Source organism: Bacillus rossius, chromosome 7 (assembly GCF_032445375.1).
Source record: "Bacillus rossius redtenbacheri isolate Brsri chromosome 7, Brsri_v3, whole genome shotgun sequence".
Lineage (NCBI taxonomy): Eukaryota > Metazoa > Arthropoda > Insecta > Phasmatodea > Bacillidae > Bacillus > Bacillus rossius.
In genome coordinates this window covers 14,527,468-14,551,108 of record NC_086335.1, presented here as the reverse complement: position 1 = coordinate 14,551,108, position 23,641 = coordinate 14,527,468, and the positions used below count along the sequence as shown (strand labels likewise).

Here is a 23,641-nt window from a genome sequence, read left to right as displayed (position 1 = left end):
TATTTTATTTAAAAAAAAAGAATTTGAGGTTCTGAAAACAAACTTTAACACTTGGTTTATTACTTATTATAAAATCAGGTAAATATAATAAGCCATTATGTTTGAAATAAGCCTAATGATTATGTTATTGAAATAAATTACTTACACCCATTCAATAACTAAAAGAAATTGAGGCCTTACTTGAGGCGCTTGGGTTTACAGCAAGAAATCGCAGCTGGGTAAAAAGGGTAAATGCAGTGAAAAGTACATCCCCTAAGTGGGAAAAGACGGCTTGGAAAATAATTAAGTGCATCACTGCCTGTTTGCTATTTAATTTTACGGCTTGGTATTGGCTTGGTACATTGACTACAGGACAACTGACACAAATTTGCAGATCGCGATCTTGCATTTAAAAAAAACACATCTCATATAACTAATCATTACAAACACATTTTACACTTAATTTTGCAAACATTTAAGAAAGTTTAGATTTTCCCTAATAACTCCGTTAAAAGTAATCATGGATAACGTAGTTGTCTATAAATGTTTTTTGCACATCCCCAATTCTTTTTGTCAAATCGGTCTCTAGTTGTGACGCTATAATCCGTGCCTAACATCTCGCACCACATCATAAAAAACGTCTAAGCCTCACTTGCAGTAAATGTAGTTTTCTCGCACAGCCCAACATGAGAAAAGGAAATAGAGTTTAGTTCGCGGCGTTAACGATTTCTGATGCTATCAAGGTCTCAGTTTGTGATCACTATAGTCGCTCTCTTTTCGTTCCATCGAAAACTCAACCCGATGTCTGGTTGTTAATATCAAGTGCGTCGAGGCTTACTTTTTGTCCATGCAGCGTGGTGGATGACAGCCTGGGCTGGGCACTGCTCGAGGCGTTGGTGAATGGGATACTGGCTTCCATTTTGCTACAGTCCAAGACACTTGCTCCCGCAAGCCGATGTGCACTCGACCAGCCGCTAGCCCCGTCAGTCCGCTAGCCAGCCGCAGTAGTCCGCTCGTTCACGCCTCCCCATGACGTCACATCGCTCCGCGCGCGGCGCGGTGTTGGCTCGTGGAAACACAAACGCAGAGCCGCTAATGTCCGTAATGTTTTATCAACCATACTTCAGGGCGAGTTTGAGACAAGCGCCAAACTATCTATAATATCATATAATATAATCCAAACCAAATAAATTTAAAAAGACGTTAATAATACAAAAGATGTTAAAACTACAAATCTATATGTATAAAAATGTTATGTTTGTTTGTGTACGCTTCAAAAACTCAAAAATTTCTGCACCGATGGAGCTAAAATTTTACCATTATATACAACCCGAATCAAGGATTGATTTTATCTACTTTTCTCTTCAGCAACATACCCGCGACCGCGAAAAAGTAACTGCGCCATTTTATTAATGTGTTTTATCACTAATAAAAACAAAAAAAACACGCATTTTCTGTTATGGAAACGTTTCTCCATGCCAAAGGATCTCTCTTAGCAATGGAAAAAACTACGTCAAGTGAAGCGAGCGGGAAATGGCTATATACATTGAGAATTCTTTTATTGTGAGGTGCAATAATTAAAAAATTACTAAGCGTACTGGTATGGGACTAATTATAGCCTACAATATGGATGAGGTACTTAAGTGTGATCGTGTCTCGATTGAGCTGCGCCGTTATCCAAATCGTAAGTAGAGGTTATGTTTTGTATGGTTCCATCACCACTTTATGTGGGATTGCATGTAGATTGTTCTAGGCTATTCATTTTTTGAACTCCTTAACTCTATACCTTTTTTAATTTTTAATTTAATTAATATGTGTTATCGCCAATAACAACAATTTAATCAATCGTAAGTAGAGGTTATGTTTTGTATGGGACTATCACCACGTGATGTGGGATTCCGTGTAGATGGTTATAGGCCAGGGGTCGGCAACCTTTTGAGTCGGAAGAGCCAAAAATTACAATTTACAAAATTTCAGAGTTTTTAAAGAGCCACAAAAAATTTTCTTGCCAACAATAAATAGTACTTGCATAAATAAAGATTTTTTTATAAAAAAAACTAATATATTTATTCATAAGAAAAATTTATTCATATATAAGCCTATCTGTTGGGTGGGCCCGTAAGTACTAGTAAACCGAAAACCTCGGGTGGGTGGATAGCTTTGAATTGATAATTTAACTGCTTGATGACATATTGTTTAGTAAAATATAACAGTCGTGGGAAAAAAAACCAGGCTTATTACTGGTTTGTAATAAAAAAAGTATTTTCTGTATAAATGACCTGGTGATGCAGTATTTCTGGTACGGAACTAAAGAGCCGCAGCTTCACATCCAAAGAGCCGCATGTGGCTCGCGAGCCGCAGGTTGCCGACCCCTGTTCTAGGCGATTCATTTTTTGAACTCCGTAGACTCTTTACCATTATTTATTTTTAATTTAAATTAAAATGTTCTATCGCCAATAACAACAATTGCATCACATTCATAGCACAAGTGCGAAAAAACAGTTTTTTTACCTATTAGCTGTGTACCAATGACCGCGCCATCTGCCTTAAGCGAGGAAAACACTCGCTGACAACCGCAATAGTAATGGCGCAGTCACATGAGAAACAATATTCGTTTCCAATTACATGATGGACAATAAATATATTATTATTTTTCAATGCTGTCCATCCTGTGTCTCATTGTTGTCGAGCTGCAGCTATGATAATCACGAGAGATAGGAGAATATAAGAGCTGTGAGAGCCATAAGAAGTTATAATCTCATTCCTTTCTTCTGTTTCAGTGAAAACCGAAATAATGCCTCTCAGAAAGTCAAATTTGGGCCGTCGCACTCGCCACACAGAAGGATCAAGAAGACGGCTTTCAAATATGACTGAGGAAGAGCGAGCATCCGTACGAGAGAGGAACAGACTAAGCTCCATCCAGACACGTAACGTGGAACCAGCAGAAAGACGAGCAGCCAGGCTTGAGGATGCACGATTGCGAGCACGTCAGTCGCGTTCTGCAGGGTGAGGATAGCTGAAACACGAACAGTAAGAACAGCTGATCTGCATCTGGAATACAATTGTCTTGCGTTCCGGTACAATCCAGCTGTTGATTATAGTTCAAGTCAGCATGTTGTCATTGGTCAGATGAGTCATGTCTGTAGCTACTGCCAGGCTCTAAAGTTTAATAATGAAACGAAAGGGATGTGATGCGCTGGCGGAAAAATCAAATTGCCTCAACCTGATGCACCACCAGATCCATTGAAAACTTTACTTGCTGGATCTACCGCTGAATCGAAGCATTTCCTATCGAACATCAGGAAATATAACTCTTGCTTCCAAATGACATAATTTGTTGCGGAAATCGTTACTGCTCAATTCATGCCAAACTTTTAAAATCAAAGGGCAAATATATCACAAAGCTGGCTCCCTGCTCCCGTTCTCAGATAGTGACCATAAATTCCTACAAATGTACTTCATTGGTGATAATAAAGATGAAGTAGATGCACGTTGTGTAATACCTACCTCGCAAAGTACATCCATTATTTCGCAACTGTAGGAGCTTCTTCACGAAAGAAACAATTTGGTGCGTTTGTTCAAAACAGCAGTTGGTATGATGCCATCAGATACCCACAAAATTATTATTCATGCAGACAAAACTCCCGCTGGAGAACATGTCTGGAGATATAATGCTCCAACTATAGACAAAGTAGCAATTGTCATAGTCGGAGATCAGGTCCAACCTAGCGATATTGTTCTCCATCGAAGAAATAATCAATTGATAAACGTAGCTGAAACTCACCGTTTGTTACGATGCTTTACAATACCAGTGATCTTTTGAGATGGTGCCGATGGATATCATTTCAATGTGAAAATGATAAATCCAGTAAATGGTGCAGAAATCGATCAAAATTGCATTTCAATGAACTTTTACGCATACCGCTTAATGATTCGGAGGAACGAGGACAATTATATTTTAAAATGCCGTCAGTTGTTTCACTAGTACATTGTGGATATGTATGCAAAAATTGAAACGGAACGTTTGCTATTTCTCCGTTTGAATCAGACTAAACTACGCTCTGAAGAATATGTTCTTTGGCGAGATGCAGTTGTGAATGACGGTAATACAAACAACATTGGAAAGCTAACTATTTTGCCATCTTCATACATTGGCAGTCCACGTCACATGCAAGAATATGCTCAAGATGCAATGTCATATGTTCGTCATTACGGGCGTCCAGATTTATTTATCACTTTCACATGTAATACAACTTGGGACGAGATACGGCATCTTTAACATCCTGGCCAATCACACGTCGATAGGCATGACATTAAAGCACGTGAGTTGTATATAATAGGGGCTCCGGAGACACGGGTTCTGGGTGTGGATTGTGATTGTCGGTCCGCCATATTGGATTGTGACGTCACGGCGGCCATCTTGGAGGAGTGTAACGGGACATAGCGTAACGGGACAAGTTTGACCTTGAGCTTTGGCCCTCAAAATTTTCCAAAATTGGGCAAAAATTGCCCATAATTCCTCAAAATTTCCATTTCTGTGAAAAAAAATTCTGCCAAATTTTTTTAAAAAATTCTAAAAATTAAAAATTTCTCTTTTCGGGGGAAAAATTCCCGTTTCCAGGGAAAATTTCCCGTTTTTAGTCCTTAAAAATCCCAGCGGCTAGAAATGTCCATATGTAGGCTTAAGCATCCATGTCGACAGCCTCCGATAAGCCTCTGACGTCATCATGGATTATGACGTCACCGTTGCAATTTCCGTTACGGCCGCCATCTTTAACTTTTTTATTTATTATCCGATTTTAATGAATTTTTTTTTAAATTTATAAAAAAATTAAAATAATAAAATTTTAATAAAAAACTTATAAAAATATACTTTTACGACACGGAGTTCGGAGTCCTCGGTTCGAACCCGACGAGTGCAAAAAAAAAATTTAAAAATGGCGACAGGCTCCTTCCTTAATGGTGGCTGCAGGCAGACTGACTCCCACCACTTTTCTTAAAGCATATATATCGTCACCTAGTATGACGTCATGTCCGCCATCTTGTCTTCGTTGCTGGAGACCACCATCTTGTTTTCGTCGGCGAGAGTGCGCTGACGCCATTTTAGTTTAATTCTTATCCGCTAGAGTGCAGTAATCATTTATTACTGTGACACCCGCCATCTTGAAATTCGACCGCCATCTTGAAAATCCGTAATTATTTAGCTAGAAATTCGGGAAAGTTTCCAAAATTAATTAAATAAATAGCTCATTAATTTACATATTGATTTGATCCGCTCCTGTCCTTGGTTCGATACCCGATCGATGCAATAATGTTTAATTTTATGTAAAAAATAATAATTTCAATATACCATGTTCAACATTCGTAAAGAGTCTCTATATCCTCTATGACCATCATCCTATCAGACATCAAGACCACCATATTGGAAATTCGTAAATTTTATGCTAGAGATGCGGGAAAAATTTCAAAATTCATTAAATAAATTGACAATAAATATACTGATTGAATAGATCGACAAAGGTTCTTGGTTCGATCCCTGGCCGATAAAAAAAACAACTTTAATATTTTAAAAAATACCACAAAAGTGACAGGTTTGAGAAAATAAAAACACCGCAAGTTCTTTTAAAAAAACTTTTAATACATACATACTACACTACTACAAGTACAAAAAAAATACACAGACAAATTACTAAAGTTTTGTGGATTTCTCAATTCAAACAGTCTTCTTGTTGTATGGTTCTACAATTGTGTATTACATAATCCCGTAATTTCAAGTTTTTGATCTTCTCACAGTACATGCAGTCGGGTGATGGAACACCGCTGGATGCTCCTTCATCAATGCCACTGGAACTGTTGACAACCATTGTAACAATGCTGACATTTTAACTTCTCAAGCCTTTGAGGTCTGCTCTGCGGAAGATGTTGCACGCGTCGAAATCTCCTACTGTGCTGAGAGAGCAGGTGTAGCTGTAGACGTCGTTGTCATCGTGCTCTGCACTGATGATGGTAGACCTTCGATCCAGGTTGGTATATATAGTGGTAATGATGCCATCGAGTTCTCAAGAATAGCTAGATACCGGTATATTATGTTATACAAGTCTAACTATCCGATCCGTTCATTACCGCAGCCAGAGACGGACTGAAGTCCATATCACCAGGGTCTCACTTATATAGACTTATCAGTCGGTACAACACATGAGTCAAAACAAGAACCATGTTCATTATACTCACACTTAACTTTCTCGGAGCATTTTTTATAATGAAGATGTAAGCTATCAAGACGTGAAATTAGTTTTTTGCACTTATTGCACTGAAATTGTATTCTTTTAACATTATTAGAACAACTGCTTCTTTCATGTCTGCGAGCATTTGAGGTGATAGTAAATGATGCGTCACAGTATTTGCACTGACGCAATGTATGCTCTTCATTAGTTGAAGAATCCAATGCTGACGATGAAACTTCGAATGATGGTGGTATCACATCTGTTGAAATCTCCTCCAATGTTGACGCCGTCGTTGCCAACGGGATCTGCACCTTCTCCATCGTAGCTGTCGTCAAGGTTCCCGTAGACGACGGTACAACCTCCGAGTTCGACGTTAAAGACGGTAAAGATGCCATCGAGGTCTCAAGAACAGCAAATTGACACGACTTATGCACCAGAAGAAACAAACTAGGTGATCCTTACACCGCCGACGTCAGTAACAAACTGAGCGTCCTGCTGTCTAGGACTCGCTTATATACATGCACCGTATGGAATAATACGCTAGTCAAATCCAGAATCATTTACAATAATACTGGAGTCAAATATACAAATAAAAAAAAAAGGATCATTTGATCGAAAAAAAAATCGATCTCTCCAATATACGCCAGGCTCCAAGAGCTACAATTCACGTCATCAGATCCATCTACATTTTGCTCCTATGCTTCAATTGACCATTATCTGCAAGTGCTCCAACAGCTCCATCAGCTTCAACACGTAATGTACGCAATGTACGCGCAATACATGCAATTTACACGAAATAAATGTAATGATTACACAGTACACACAGGAAACGGAAAGTACACACAGTACACACACACAGGAAACTGAACGTACACACAGTACACACAGGAAACTAAACGAACACACAGTACACACAGGAAACTAAACGGACACACAGTACACACAGGAAACGGAACGTACACACAGTACAAACAGGAAACTGAACGTACACACAGTACACACAGGAAACTGAACGTACACAGAGTACACACACAGGAAACGGAACGTACACACAGTGCACACAGGAAACTAAACGTACACACAGTACACACAGGAAACGGAACGTACACACAGTACACACAGGAAACGGAACGCACACACAGTACACACAGGAAACTGAACGTACACACAGTACACACAGGAAACGGAACGTACACACAGTACACACAGGAAACGGAACGTACACACAGTACACACAGAAAACGGAACGTACACACAGAAAACGGAACGTACACACAGTACACACAGGAAACGGAACGTACACACAGTACACACAGGAAACGGAACGTACACACAGTAAACACAGGAAACGTAATGATCACACATTCAGTAGCGGAAACACAAACAGGCTTAGTTGGAAATCAGAATACAAGAAATAAAAAAAATTAAATTTTTACTTTCAATTTTTTATTACTTCTCAACATTACACAAATACAAGTAAAAGAAGCCATTATTGTATGTAGCCAGCTTTCCTCAGTTCTTTGAGTATGAAGGATATTTCTTTGATGCACGGATAGTTTCCTGCACAAAGCGAGCCATGTAGAAGTCTTAGCCGGTCAACCAATATGTTTGGATCTTTCCATGATGTGTAATCAATCTCTTCTACCACCATCTTACTTGCTTGTTTATTATAAATACTTTTAATATCACAATCATCCCAGTAATCATAATAAGCATTATCAGATTTATTTATTATAACACGACGTTTCCATCGTTTCGGTCTCAGGACATCGCCACATTCTTCGATCTTGTCAGCTCTAGGTGCTTCATCACAGTCTATGCCTTTGTCAACAGCCTCAGAGTCACTGTAACAATCACTGTAGAAGACAACCTCTTCACCCAGATTACCGTATGAATTCGCTATCGATGATGTCGAAGTGTCTTCATCGTCTTCATGCTTCCTTTTTAGGAGTCCATCATTTTTACAAAGAATGGAGGATCTACTGAATATAGGCTTGAATGTATTCTCACTTTTCACGGTGTTGATAATTCCATTAGTTTCAGTCTTCCCGAAGCCATTAGCATCCTTCAATTTATGTTCTTCCTCACAATGGGGTGAGCTAATACCATCACGCTCAGGACAAGGAAAATTATTGTCATAATGCAGATCACTCTTCTTTAGTCTAGTGGATCCATCGGTGTTCTCTATGCCGTAAGTAGTCTTGACTTAACATGTTCTACCATGTCTTTTTAAGCTGTCAATTCGTGTTAACAACCTGCTACAACGATTACAGCTTAACATATTGTGTAGTGGGTTTCTAGCACAATCATTCTTCTCATGACGTCTAGCATTCTTTATCATGACAAAATCCTTGCCACAGTATCTACAGCGGCTTCCTTCCGATTCAGCTATAGATAACAAACCACGATTTATGGTAGCTTCTGTGACTAATGTTAGATACAAACTGGCAGTTTTCTCCAATTGGAACCATTTCTTAAATAGAGTTTTTGAAATATTTCATCAGCGAGAGTTAAGTTATCTAACGCAAAGCAAATTGATGCAAGTAGTTCTGGCTGTCGTCAACAGATGGCGCCACGTGTTTCTTGCAGGTATATAATATATATTTCATTAATGTGGGATGCGGAACGCTCACTATCGATCGCAAAGGGAGGTTGGCTTCGATAGTATCCAAGGAGAAAAAAGTTCGTCCTTCCTGCTAGTGCTTCTCAGATTTCTCACGGTCCACCATCTTGGATTACGACGTTACGGCGGCCATCTTGGATGGGTGTGACCTTGACCTTTGACCGAAACCGCAGGAATGATCGCAAGCACACGGATTAACCATCAAAATATTGATAAGAATAATCAGGAGCCCACGGAGAAAACCATCATAATATTGGCAAGAATAATCAGGAGCACACGGAGAAAAGCGCTACAAGTTTTCTTTGATAATATTAAAATACAAAAAAAAAAATAAAAAATAAAAAATAAAAACGAAAATAAATTCAAACATTCTGCTAGCTTGTGAACTTCTCATTGTTGAGCAAAGATAGAGTTCTAGTACAAGCTAGCAGAATGTTTGAATTTATTTTCGTTTTTATTTTTAATTTTTTATTTTTTTTTTTTTTTGTATTTTAATGATATCAAAGAAAACTTGTAGCGGTTTTCTCCGTGTGCTCCTGATTATTCTTGCCAATATTATGATGGTTTTCTCCGTGCGCTCCTGATTATTCTTATCAATATTTTGATGGTTAATCCGTGTGCTTGCGATCATTCCTGCGGTTTCGGTCAAAGGTCAAGGTCACACCCATCCAAGATGGCCGCCGTGACGTCGTAATCCAAGATGGTGGACCGTGAGAAATCTGAGAAGCACTATCAGGAAGGACGAATTTTTTTTCTCCTTGGATACTATCGAAGCCAACCTCCCTTTGCGATCGATAGTGAGCGTTCCGCATCCCACATTAATGAAATATATATTATTTACCTGCAAGAAACACGTGGCGCCATCTGTTGACGACAGCCAGAACTACTTGCATCAATTTGCTTTGCGTTAGATAACTTAACTCTCGCTGATGAAATATTTCAAAAACTCTATTTAAGAAATGGTTCCAATTGGAGAAAACTGCCAGTTTGTATCTAACATTAGTCACAGAAGCTACCATAAATCGTGGTTTGTTATCTATAGCTGAATCAGAAGGAAGCCGCTGTAGATACTGTGGCAAGGATTTTGTCATGAGAAGGAATGCTAGACGTCATGAGAAGAATGATTGTGCTAGAAACCCACTACGCAACATGTTAAGCTGTAATCGTTGTAGCAGGTTGTTAACACGAATTGACAGCTTAAAAAGACATGGTAGAACATGTAAAGTCAAGACTACTTACGGCATAGAGGACACCGATGGATCCACTAGACTAAAGAAGAGTGATCTGCATTATGACAATAATTTTCCTTGTCCTGAGCGTGATGGTATTAGCTCACCCGATCGTGAGGAAGAACATAAATTGAAGGATGCTAATGGCTTCGGGAAGACTGAAACTAATGAAAGTATCAACACCGTGAAAAGTGAGAATACATTCAAGCCTATATTCAGTAGATCCTCCATTCTTTGTAAAAATGATGGACTCCTAAAAAGGAAGCATGAAGACGATGAAGACACATCGACATCATCGATAGCGAATTCATACGGTAATCTGGGTGAAGAGGTTGTCTTCTACAGTGATTGTTACAGTGACTCTGAGGCTGTTGACAAAGGCATAGACTGTGATGAAGCACCTAGAGCTGAAAATATCTAAGAATGTGGCGATGTCCTGAGACCGAAACGATGGAAACGTCGTGTTATAATAAATAAATCTGATAATGCTTATTATGATCACTGGGACGATTGTGATATTAACAGTATTTATAATAAACAACCAAGTAAGATGGTAGTAGAAGAGATTGGTTACACATCATGGAAAGATCTAAACATATTGGTTGACCGGCTAAGACTTCTACATGGCTCGCTTTGTGCAGGAAACTATCCGTGCATCAAAGAAATATCCTTCATACTCAAAGAACTGAGGAAAGCTGGCTACATACAATAATGGCTTCTTTTACTTGTATTTGTGTAATGTTGAGAAGTAATAAAAAATTGAAAGTAAAAATTTAATGTTTTTATTTCTTGTATTCTGATTTCCAACTAAGCCTGTGTGTGTTTCCGCTACTGTATGTGTGATCATTACGTTTCCTGTGTTTACTGTGTGTACGTTCCGTTTCCTGTGTGTACTGTGTGTACGTTCCGTTTCCTGTGTGTACTGTGTGTACGTTCCGTTTCCTGTGTGTACGTTCCGTTTTCTGTGTGTACTGTGTGTACGTTCCGTTTCCTGTGTGTACTGTGTGTACGTTCCGTTTCCTGTGTGTACTGTGTGTACGTTCAGTTTCCTGTGTGTACTGTGTGTGCGTTCCGTTTCCTGTGTGTACTGTGTGTACGTTACGTTGCCTGTGTGTACTGTGTGTACGTTTAGTTTCCTGTGTGTACTGTGTGTACATTCCGTTTCCTGTGTGTGTTCTGTGTACGTTCAGTTTCCTGTGTGTACTGTGTGTACGTTCAGTTTCCTGTTTGTACTGTGTGTACGTTCCGTTTCCTGTGTGTACTGTGTGTCCGTTTAGTTTCCTGTGTGTACTGTGTGTACGTTCCGTTTCCTGTGTGTGTGTACTGTGTGTACGTTCCGTTTCCTGTGTGTACTGTGTAATCATTACATTTATTACGTGTAAATTGCATGTATTGCGCGTACATTGCGTACATTACGTGTTGAAGCTGATGGAGCTGTTGGAGCACTTGCAGCTAATGGTCAATTGAAGCATAGGAGCAATTGTAGATGGATCTGATGACGTGAATTGTAGCTCTTGGAGCCTGGCGTATATTGGAGAGATCGAATTTTTTTTCGATCAAATTATCCTTTTTTTTAATTTGTATATTTGACTCTAGTATTATTGTAAATGATTCTTGATTTGACTAGCGTATTATTCCATACGGTGCATGTATATAAGCGAGTCCTAGACAGCAGGACCCTCAGTTTGTTACTGACGTCGGCGGTGTAAGGATCACCTAGTTTTTTTCGTCTGGTGCATAAGTCGTGTCAATTAGCTGTTCTTGAGACCTCGATGGCATCTTTACCGTCTTTAACGTCGAACTCGGAGGTTGTACTATCGTCTACGGGCACCTTGACGAAAGCTACGATGGAGAAGGTGCAGATCCCGTTGGCAACGACGGCGTCAACATTGGAGGAGATTTCAACAGATGTGATACCACCATCATTCAAAGTTTCATCGTCAGCATTATATTCTTCAACTAATGAAGAGCATACATTGCGTCAGTGCAAATACTGTGACGCATCATTTACTATCACCTCAAATGCTCGCAGACATGAAAGAAGCAGTTGTTCTAATAATGTTAAAAGAATACAATTTCAGTGCAATAAGTGCAAAAAACTAATTTCACGTCTTGATAGCTTACATCTTCATTATAAAAAATGCTCCGAGAAAGTTAAGTGTGAGTATAATGAACATGGTTCTTGTTTTGACTCATGTGTTGTTCCGACTGATGAGTCTATATAAGTGAGACCCTGGTGATATGGACTTCAGTCCGTCTCTGGCTGCGGTAATGAACGGATCGGATAGTTAGACTTGTATAACATAATATACCGGTATCTAGCTATTCTTGAGAACTCGATGGCATCATTACCACTATATATACCAACCTGGATCGAAGGTCTACCATCATCAGTGCAGAGCACGATGACAACGACGTCTACAGCTACACCTGCTCTCTCAGCACAGTAGGAGATTTCGACGCGTGCAACATCTTCCGCAGAGCAGACCTCAAAGGCTTGAGAAGTTAACATGTCAGCGGTGTTACAATGGTTGTCAACAGTTTCAGTGGCATTGATGAAGGAGCATCCAGCGGTGTTCCATCACCCGACTGCATTTACTGTGAGAAGATCAAAAACTTGAAATTACGGGATTATGTAATACACAATTGTAGTACCATACAACTAGAAGACTGTTTGAATCGAGAAATCCACAAAACTTTAGTAATTTGTCTGTGTATTTTTTTTGTACTTGTAGTAGTGTAGTATGTATGTATTAAAAGTTTTTTTAAAAGAACTTGCGGTGTTTTTATTTTCTCAAACCTGTCACTTTTGTGGTACTTTTTTAAAATATTAAAGTTGTTTTTTTTATCGGCCAGGGATCGAACCAAGTACCTTTGTCGATCTATTCAATCAGTATATTTATTGTCAATTTATTTAATGAATTTTGAAATTTTTCCCGCATCTCTAGCATAAAATTTACGAATTTCCAATATGGTGGTCTTGATGTATGATAGGATGATGGTCATAGAGGATATAGAGACTCTTTACGAATGTTGAACATGGTATATTGAAATTATTATTTTTTACAAAAAATTAAACATTATTGCATCGATCGGGTATCGAACCAAGGACAGGAGTGGATCAAATCAATATGTAAATTAATGAGCTATTTATTTAATGAATTTTGGAAATTTTCCCGAATTTCTAGCTAAATAATTACGGATTTTCAAGATGGCGGTCGAATTTCAAGATGGCGGGTGTCACAGTAATAAATGATTACTGCACTCTAGCGGATAAGAATTAAACTAAAATGGCGTCAGCGCACTCTCGCCGACGAAAACAAGATGGTGGTCTCCAGCAACGAAGACAAGATGGCGGACATGACGTCATACTAGGTGACGATATATATGCTTTAAGAAAAGTGGTGGGAGTCAGTCTGCCTGCAGCCACCATTAAGGAAGGAGCCTGTCGCCATTTTTAAATTTTTTTTTTGCACTCGTCGGGTTCGAACCGAGGACTCCGAACTCCGTGTCGTAAAAGTATATTTTTATAAGTTTTTTATTAAAATTTTATTATTTTAATTTTTTTATAAATTAAAAAAAAATTCATTAAAATCGGATAATAAATAAAAAAGTTAAAGATGGCGGCCGTAACGGAAATTGCAACGGTGACGTCATAATCCATGATGACGTCAGAGGCTTATCGGAGGCTGTCGACATGGATGCTTAAGCCTACATATGGACATTTCTAGCCGCTGGGATTTTTAAGGACTAAAAACGGGAAATTTTCCCTGGAAACGGGAATTTTTCCCCCGAAAAGAAAAATTTTTAATTTTTAGAATTTTTTAAAAAAAATTTGGCGGATTTTTTTTTTTACAGAAATGGAAATTTTGAGGAATTTTGGGCAATTTTTGCCCAATTTTGGAAAATTTTGAGGGCCAAAGCTCAAGGTCAAACTTGTCCCGTTACGCTATGTCCCGTTACACTCCTCCAAGATGGCCGCCGTGACGTCACAATCCAATATGGCGGACCGACAATCACAATCCACACCCAGAACCCGTGTCCCCGGAGCCCCTATTATATACTACTCACGTGTTTTCCGACAAAAGCTTAAATCGCTGATGGATTTCATCGTGAAACATGAAGTATTTGGATCTGTGCGCTGCTGGATGTATTCAGTGGAATGGCAAAAGAGAGGATTGCCACATGCGCATATACTAATCTTGCTCTACAATAAAATAACTTCAGACGAAATCGACGATGTGATATGCGCTGAGATTCCACGGGCTGACGTCGATAAGGATTTGCATGCAGTTATTATCAAAAACATGATACATGGACCATGTGGTACACTAAATCCAAATTCACCATGCATGGTAGATGGGGAATGCTCTAAGTAATATCCTCGAGCATTCACAGCCAACACAGTAACAGACTACGATGGATATCCTCGGTATAGAAGACGATCAACTGAAGATGGTGGGAATTTGGCAAGTATACAATACAAAATGGTGATATTGATGTAGACAACAGTTGGGTGGTTCCATATTATCCTTTGCTGTCAAAAACATATAAATCCCACATAAACATAGTATATTGCAATTCAGTCAAATCCATTAAATACATCTGTAAATATGTTAATAAAGGCAGTGATATGGCAGTTTTTAGTGTTTACAATAAGATAATAGTGACAACAATGCACTATGAGATATCAATCAAATTGCTCAATACCAGGCTGGGAGATACATAAGCAGCAATGTGGCTGCATGGCGAATTTTTTCATTTCCCATTCATGAACGCTATCCAGCTGTGGTTCACTTGGCAGTACATTTATAAAATGGACAGTGTGTTTATTTCACAAATGCAAATGTGCAAGAAAGATCCCTTAATCCACCTGGTACAATTCTGACTGCTTTTTTCACCTTATGCCAGTACGACGCTTTCGCCAGAACACTGATTTATTCAGAAGTTCCCTATTATTACACGTGGAATGTAACTAAAAAGGTATTCGTACGACGCTGACGAGGGGAGCCAGTTGACGGTCAACCTGTCATTTTCAAAGAAAATACAATTGGTAGACTTTATACAGTGCATCCCAATCAAGATGAATGTTCTTTCCTTCGCATGGTATTGGTAAATGTGCCTGGTCCTAGATCTTTTCAGCAATTAAAAATAGTTGACGGCGTCACACATGCCACTTTCCGCGCTGCGTGTCAAGCTCTGAATTTATTAGAAAATTACAAACAGTGGAATTTATGCATTAATGAGGCGTGCAACACTGCACATCCAAACCAAATTCGCGCATTATTCGCAATTATATTGACCGCTTGCTTTCCTTCATCTCCCACAGACTTATGGGAAAAATATCGATCTCATATGGCTGAGGATATTTTGCATAGAGTACGCCTTGAATATGCCAATATGAGCTTAGAATTAACAGAAGGCATTTACAACGAAGCATTGATAAATATTGAAGACAAGTGCTTAGCTATTGCAAATAAAGTTCTTAGTCAATTAGAAATGCCAGCACCAACCCGAACTAACTGCGACTGCTGCATTTGATGTATATTTACGTCGTGAACAGAGTTATAACATTGATAATCTTCAGACATATGTCCAATCGAACATTCCCAAATTAACGCGTGAACAGAAAGGCATTTATGATCGCATAGTGCAAATAATAAATGACGGAATTGGGGGATCTTCTTCTTGGATGCGCCAGGATGAACTGGGAAAACATTCCTAATTAATTTGGTTCTAGCAACGGTTCGATCAAAAAATGACATAGCCTTAGCTCTTGCTTCGTCTGGAATAGCTGTGACATTGTTAGCAGGTGATAGAACTGCGCATTCAGCTCTAAAGTTTCCATTAAACATGCAAATCATCGAGACTCCTACGTGCAATATTTCCAAAGCATCCGGTATAGGAAAAGTATTACAAAAATGTAAACTAATTGTTTGGGATGAATGCACGATGGCACATAAAAAATCGCTTGAAGCTCTTGATCGATCGTTACGAGTTTTGCGTGGAAACGTTCAACCATTCGGGAATGCATTGATATTGCTCGCAGGAGATTTTAGGCAAACATTGCCTGTAATTTTTCGATCGACACCAGCAGACGAAATAAATGCTTGCCTGAAATATTCAACACTATGGCGGCACGTACGTACATTGCAGTTTACTACATATATGCGTGTCAAGTTGCAGAATGATCCATCAGCTGAGGTATTCTCACGACAGTTACTGGAAATTGGAAACGGACAGCTGCCAGTCAATGAGACGTCTACACGAATATCATTTCCCGATCATTTTTGTAATTTAGTAACATCGAAAGAAGAACTGATCGAAAAAGTATTTCCTGACATTCAAAAAAATCATAGAAATCACGATTGGCTCAGTGAAAGAGCTATCCTTGCCGCAAAGAATTAAGATGTCTATCAACTTAATAATGTTATTCAATCCAGTATCCAAAGTGATGAAATTACATATAAGTCGATAGACACCGTTGTGGAAACAGATGAAGTAGTTAATTATCCAACGGAATTTTTAAACTCACTTGTTCTGCCAGGGATACCACCACGCATACTTAAATTGAAAATAGGTGTGCCAATTATCCTCTTGCGGAATATAAATCAGCCTAAACTTTGCAATGGCACGTGACTTTCAGTTAAGAAATTAATGAATAACGTAGTGGAAGCAACGATTTTAACGGGGCCTTTCAAAGGTGAAGATGTTCTCATTCCTCGAATACCCATGATCCCGACCGATACACCATTTCAATTTAAAAGATTGCAATTCCCAATTCGATTGGTATTTGCAATCACAAACAATAAAGCTCAAGGTCAATCTTTAGAATTGTGTGGTTTAGATTTAGATGCAAATTGCTTTTTACATGGACAACTGTATGTTGCGTGTTCCCGAGTCGGAAAACCAGATAGTCTTTATACCTACGCATACAGTGGAAAAACAAAAAAAAAATATTGTTTATTCTCAAGTATTGCAAAATGAAACTTATATGAAATGTATTCTTTGTTTTGTTTCTCATTTCTCAACTATTCAATCACAATGTGCCACAGCGAAGCGTGTCAGGGTACAGCTAGTTAATTATAAAAGTGAAACTAATGGAGGCGTAGCAAACGCCTCAAAATATTCATTAAACCATTTGAAAACTTTGGTTTAATTTATTTACTTTATCTATATGATTTGCCTGATGCGTAACTAAAACGCACACTGAAACGAAAATGTAATCAAAACATTATATTTTATTATCATATTTTACAGTTATTCATCACAAATTGCAATTTTACAAGTAGTAAATATAAAAATGTTTAATAGGATACACTTTATTCGGCATAACAACATTGGCTGAAGTCATATATATATAGACACCAATAATAACAATAAAAAAACATCAGTACATTGGATGAAATTATGTAAAATATTTTGAAGTGGCTATCACATTATTTAAAACTCAAATAATAGTGTTGTAATTTTTATTGTTTTTTCTGTTCTTATATTTGTCTATTTGTTCAGTTTCAATCGAATACTAAAGAACATATTTTAATGAATTTGTTAATAAGTAAGTTATTGGGGCAACCTAAACACTGGGCTATATGTAACTAAAGAATATCACCGCTATAGGATTTAAAAAATTAAAATTTGGTTTTAAAATATTTTAATGGAAAATCTGAAGCTAATAGTATAATAAATATTGAGATCTAGTGATATAATTAATCAAGCTTGTAACCCTTCTTAGAATTTTGCAAAATTCCACCCCTTAGGGGTATGAAATTTGTTGTTGATATTTATAAAAAAACTTCAAAATATACTAAAATTAAAACTTAATAGCATGCATATAGAGCTATATATTGTGTTCAAATAATAAATTTGAAGTATCAAATGTAAAAAGGGGTAAGTTTTTTCTTTAATCTCACAAAATCAATTACTCCAAAGAAACTGGAAACGAATAACATTAATAATAAATTAACCTGCATTTTCATAAATAAGTTTTGTTTTTAGTAATAAATAGTACATCCAAAACATGCATAATTAACATTATGATATTTACGTAGGGTGTTTTTAATATTTTATGAAAGCTAATCACAAAATAGGTGAAAAATGTGTAAGTTGGGTTACATAACAAAAAATCTAATCTATGAAGCAAATAATTAAGTAGGATGTATGAATATGGGCGTGAATAATTTACACAATTGCTTAGTGCGTTTTTACAATTTTTTTAAATATCACTATACGAATTGAAAAGTGTAAGGTGGTTTTATTTAAAACAATCATAGCTCCGGAGCAATTCAATTAGGATACAATAAACTGAGGAAGAATAATGAACATATAATATAACGTATCATGTTTTTACCACTCATTTTTTTAAATTGACCTCAAAGGTACAGAAACAGTGTAAGTAAATATTTTGACGCAATAAATGGTATCAAGAATGAAATCAAAATTGAAGTATTAAAATAAGCTAACCTCACTTTCATGATGAGTTTCAATGCGTGTTTAAATAAGTTTTCACGGTACCGATGTGATAAAAGGTATTCATTTAGATATATATATTAATAAATCATACACTTAAAGAAAAGAAGCAGGCGATAACGATAAGAATCTGTGCAAGAATTTCTTTCTGAATGATATTTAAAACACAATTCTGGCTTTGTTGGATATTTAACTGTGGAGAAAATTCGGTCAGTTTTATTTATTAAAAAATAATTTCAGTGAAATTGATCAAACGGTCGGTAAAATTTTCGGTATGATTAATTAATATACAAAATCAATTAACAATATGCAACCCGTTCCCATTTCTGCACCAGTGAGAAGGGAGTTGTGATATAAGGTGTGATATAGATTTTTGTTATAATGAAATTTAAATATAATTATATAAACAAACTAAATAAAAAAATAAGTTTTCTAAAATTCTAGCTCTAAAGTTGTAATTGGGGTCAGTATTTTTTTAAAGAACAATATATGTAATTCAAATAATTATAAAATGTTTCATGTGGCATAAAAAATGGTATGTTAGTTTATTATAATTAATTTCTCTCTAAATATGAACAAGTATCATTTGGTTTATGACTATATTCAAATTCATATCTTGTTTTCAATTTTCATATGGGTATTTCCTTTGAAAAAAAAACAATAGTGAATTTTTTTTTCATTAACACCAAACATTGCTTTCTCTTTTATAACAAGCAATATTATAATTTTGATATATGTTTTATATTCTAAGAAAGATGAAATTTTTTTAGTCCTAAATTAATATAAGCATATAATTATAAATAGTTACTCATAGAAAAGTGTGTTTTCAATAATTCTGTGCATATAACAATATTAAAGGAAAGTGGCAACATAGAATAATAGAATATGGCATAATCTAATTTGATTTTTATTTTACTATTTATATTTTTTAAACGTTTCGTGCTATTTATACGTATGATACAACAGTAAAATATTAATAATATTAAAAAATTGGCATCAGCGAAAAAAGGGTATTAGCTAATAAATATAAAGAATAAACCGGTTTATGAAGTTTAGCCATTTGTGACAACCCATTCTGAATTGGTTATGTAGCAAAGAAACCTTATATTTATTTTATCTTTCTGTATGTACCTACTTTTATTTTCTTAGACATCCTGAGAAATTTAACAGATCAATTATTATTAGTTTTAAAATAATAAAGTATTCAAAAATTCTTTTCTAGAAAAAGTAATATATAGATAAAGTTACTTACAAGCATTGTATATATCATGCAGACTCCACAGACAACGGATGTGATGAAATGAACTCCAATGCCACTTACTGTAACCAAAAAAAATATTGCCTGTGTTTTGATTACGGAAAAGATACACTGTTTAAAAAATATTATCCACATCCTTGCTACAGTTTTGTAGAAACAAAAGCAATAGAGATAATTAAATAAATTATAATATATTTATACATAGTAACCAAAGTTTGTAATAAATTAACGCTAAAATTATCAAAGTTTGAAATTTTTAACAACCAAACGTGCATAAAAGATGTACACAGTCTGTACATTTATTTTTGATATTTCTATGCTTTTAGAAAGAACAAATTAGAAAGCATCTTGCAAAACAACACATGTACGGGAACATACAATTACTCCGCTACCAGTCAGAAATGTGCCACACGTGGACATGTCTACGGTATATTGCGTCAATGAAAGGCGTGGTGTACGTATATTGTTCCAGTATTTCTACGACCATCTAGTATAAGCTTGGTGACCCTTAGTTTAGCAGAAACATTTTAAATGCGTAACATGTCCCGGTACACTAGCTCACAAAGCGTAGTAGTCCACAAGGGGCTCAGGCAGATCCTACTAGGACTCAGCCGGGTTCCTGTGAACCAGTCTCCTCACGTTGTATCAACATTTACGTATCCAGTGCCGTCAATCATTGTTCGCCATGACCGCCTCACCACATCTTTAATTGTTAGTCAAGGTGACAGCGGAAACCATGTGGAGAATGCGGTGGTACATCATCTTGTTGAGACTACATGGCGATCAGGACGTTGAATGTCGCATCTTCAGAGAGTTTGAGCAATACGTCCTGCAGGATTGTCACGTTGGTGGCCCCCGCCAGGCGAAGTGGCAGAAGGGATTGACCAATCAAATGTTGTTTAGGGACCCCGCGCACACACGGCTGTTGCACTTGTTAAGAACACCTTCCCTGGCGAGTTTGGCTTCACGTATGAAGATAATGTGCAATATAAAGTGGCATTACTACACACAAAGGTGCAGGAACTGGGTAAAAGAACTAAGTGGTGGGGTCATATGTGCTAGACAGTGGCATGTACCTCCTGGGAGTGGTATGTGTGTAGCAGCTGCTTGTGAAGCACACGGCCGACAGTGTACAATTGCATGCGTGGTTGTCGGGCTAACTTCAATTTCAGTAGTAAGTCTGCTTCCAAACCGAGTAGGCGGAGTAACCACGGTGCAATATATAGTTGTGAAGTAGCGTCATAACGGCATACTCATCAAACGCGCAGTCGACCATGTTTAACAGCAAGGCTCTCTACGAGACTGATAACTGGACGCAAGCAGTGAACTGCGCGCAGGACTATTTTCAGACGCATTATTTCAGGGAAACTTCGTAAACATTCTCCCCATTGAAGCAGCCCACGTGGGATGTGTTCATCGTGGTGATGTTCGGCTTAAAGCAAAAGAACTATACGTTTACGGACATGAGACTCAATGCAAAATGTTCTCTAATCGGCCCTCATGAAAGAATTCAACATGTTTAATAAGCATTTTTACTCTCATAGATTTAATTACGTTAACTTAAATGTGGCTAGTTGTTAATAGTTATATTTATAAGAAATTTTAAATTTTATCTGAACCAGGTGTACTCTATTTGTTTTTTTATTTAAGATCATTTAAAAATGGGAATCAAGTTATTTTAAAATATATTCTGTAACTTTTTATAATGTTCAAGACTTTTATATAGAAAATATTTCTTTAATAATCCTGTCATATATTTATATATATTACTAGCTTCCCGACCCGGCTTCGCATGGCTATACTAATGGAAAAAAATTAAGCCACATCTCCCATTTACAGTAATGGTAAATAAAAAATATTCAGTGAAAATTTATTACAATGCTGTATAATGTACCGGAGAGAAAATGAATAGCACCGATGGTTTCCCGACTCGTGCACCCAAAGTACAACTGATGTACCCGTACTTCGCTACGGCAGTCTACAGGCAGATCACTCTTGCGCCGCTCATTATACATACACCTCCTTGTGGGTACGCCACTGCCGCGCGATGCCCGTTGCCATGGAGACGCAGAAGGCATGAACAATGCAAAATCCTGTTCTCATGCAGACTAAGTACCCACTGTTGCCTGGTTTTAACCACCTATGGGATCTAATTTTTGGAAAATGTCATCCTGCGTAACATAAGGAACATTACTGTGAAGTTTTAAGTCTGTAAAATATATATACTTGAAACAAAGGGCAATAAAAAAACTAATTAAACACAGAGAGAGGAGAAAAAAACAATATTTAAGGTTTGCGATTTAAAGTGATAAAAAGTATTTAAATACTAATTGAACTCTTATGAGGGTACTGATTGCTTCGTTGTTAATATCACACGGGTGTTTTTTACTTTTATGGGAAAATTAAGAATGATAAGGCATCTAGTGCGTGGCAACAATGTTAATAGGCAATAGGAAATTAACTTCTAGCGCCTGCGACATTGCCAACACACACTTCGTACGTGCACTGCATGTTGTATCTAACCCCCTCCAACGCATTTGATTCTAAATTGGACTTTTATTAAGGATCCCTAATGTTATTGATAATATAATGTAGCTTATAGCCTTCCTCGATAAATGTACTATCCAACACTGAAAAAATTTTCTAATCAGACCAGTGGTTCCTGAGATAAGCGCGTTCAAACAAACAAACAAACTCTTCACCTTTATAATATTAGTATATATTAAGCTATTTTAAACATTGTATGAAACTTATAAACCATGAATTTAAAATGAAACAATGTTTATTATTTAGTATAATTGCAATGTTATTATTTTTGTCAATCTTCAAGTTATATAGAAACTAATACATTTTCATAGATGTATGTTAGCTTTATTTTTGTAAGCAATAATATTTATTTTACAATACCTTGATTAAAAGCCAGAGCAGGTACGTATATCACGATAGGCAGGTAAAGAATCACATTTAGTGCAAAAATGAATGAGGCCATAGCGCGCACTCGCTTATCAAATCGCTGTTCTAAATACTGTAAAATAAAAGAGAAAAATTCAGAAAAAGAAAAAAATGTATAATGAAATCAAAACATTGTCATTAGCTACTCACCTCGTAGGTTGAAGTAAGCTGAAGTTCAAAAAATATCGGCAAAAAAATGTAGTAGTTGATGACACAGGTTACTATACTTGCTAAATACTGGTTGAAGTGAGCAGCTCCGTAAGTGTAGAACTCTGCAGGTACAGCGACGATTGTAATGCCTGAAATGTGGCTTGAAACGTAAAAATTAAAATGTACAGATTTCTCGCAGCTTCCAGTGTTAGTTACAAAAACAGTAATTGAAAAATTATGGATTACACAATGGGTTGAAAAAATAAATAACTTATAATCTGAACATTTAAAATTTATAACTTTGTTTTGTACGTATGAAAATTTGATATTTTAATAAAAAATATATGTATAAAAATTTATTTATAGAAAGTACAGGGTTTTATGCCACATATTTAAACAACAAAAAATTGAAACATAATTTTGGGTTGTCTGAATATTGGATGTCAGCTTGGGACAAGGGAAAGCAAACCTAAGAGACTTACCAGGAATTGGGTACTTCGACTTTCCCTTGGATTGCAACATATATTTGCGGAAAAACCACAGATTCAACTATACCAATCGAAAATTAATGTGACGATTCATAAACTTTATCTTATTTCTGTTACTTCAAAACAATATATAATAGTACACATTTCTTCAGGAGTGAAGAAATAATACCGACTCCAAAATTATCGAATGACCAAAAAAACATTATTATTGGCCCACTTTATATTTGTTGTGTCCGGTTTATTCAAAGAACCACATATACATACAGACA

General features: G+C 36.8%; 1 protein-coding gene across 1 annotated transcript in view; it reads right to left on the bottom strand.

Annotated features, from left to right (window-relative positions):
• Window positions 1-23,641, bottom strand: part of LOC134533684 (sodium-coupled monocarboxylate transporter 1-like) — a 99,063-nt gene that overhangs the window by 53,104 nt on the left and 22,318 nt on the right. The window contains exons 3-5 of the mRNA XM_063371239.1: window positions 22,885-23,044; window positions 22,690-22,807; window positions 19,777-19,844 (exon numbers count right to left, since the gene is read on the bottom strand). Coding sequence (XP_063227309.1) covers window positions 19,777-19,844; window positions 22,690-22,807; window positions 22,885-23,044 — 346 coding nt within the window. The remainder of the gene's footprint in view (window positions 1-19,776; window positions 19,845-22,689; window positions 22,808-22,884; window positions 23,045-23,641) is intronic.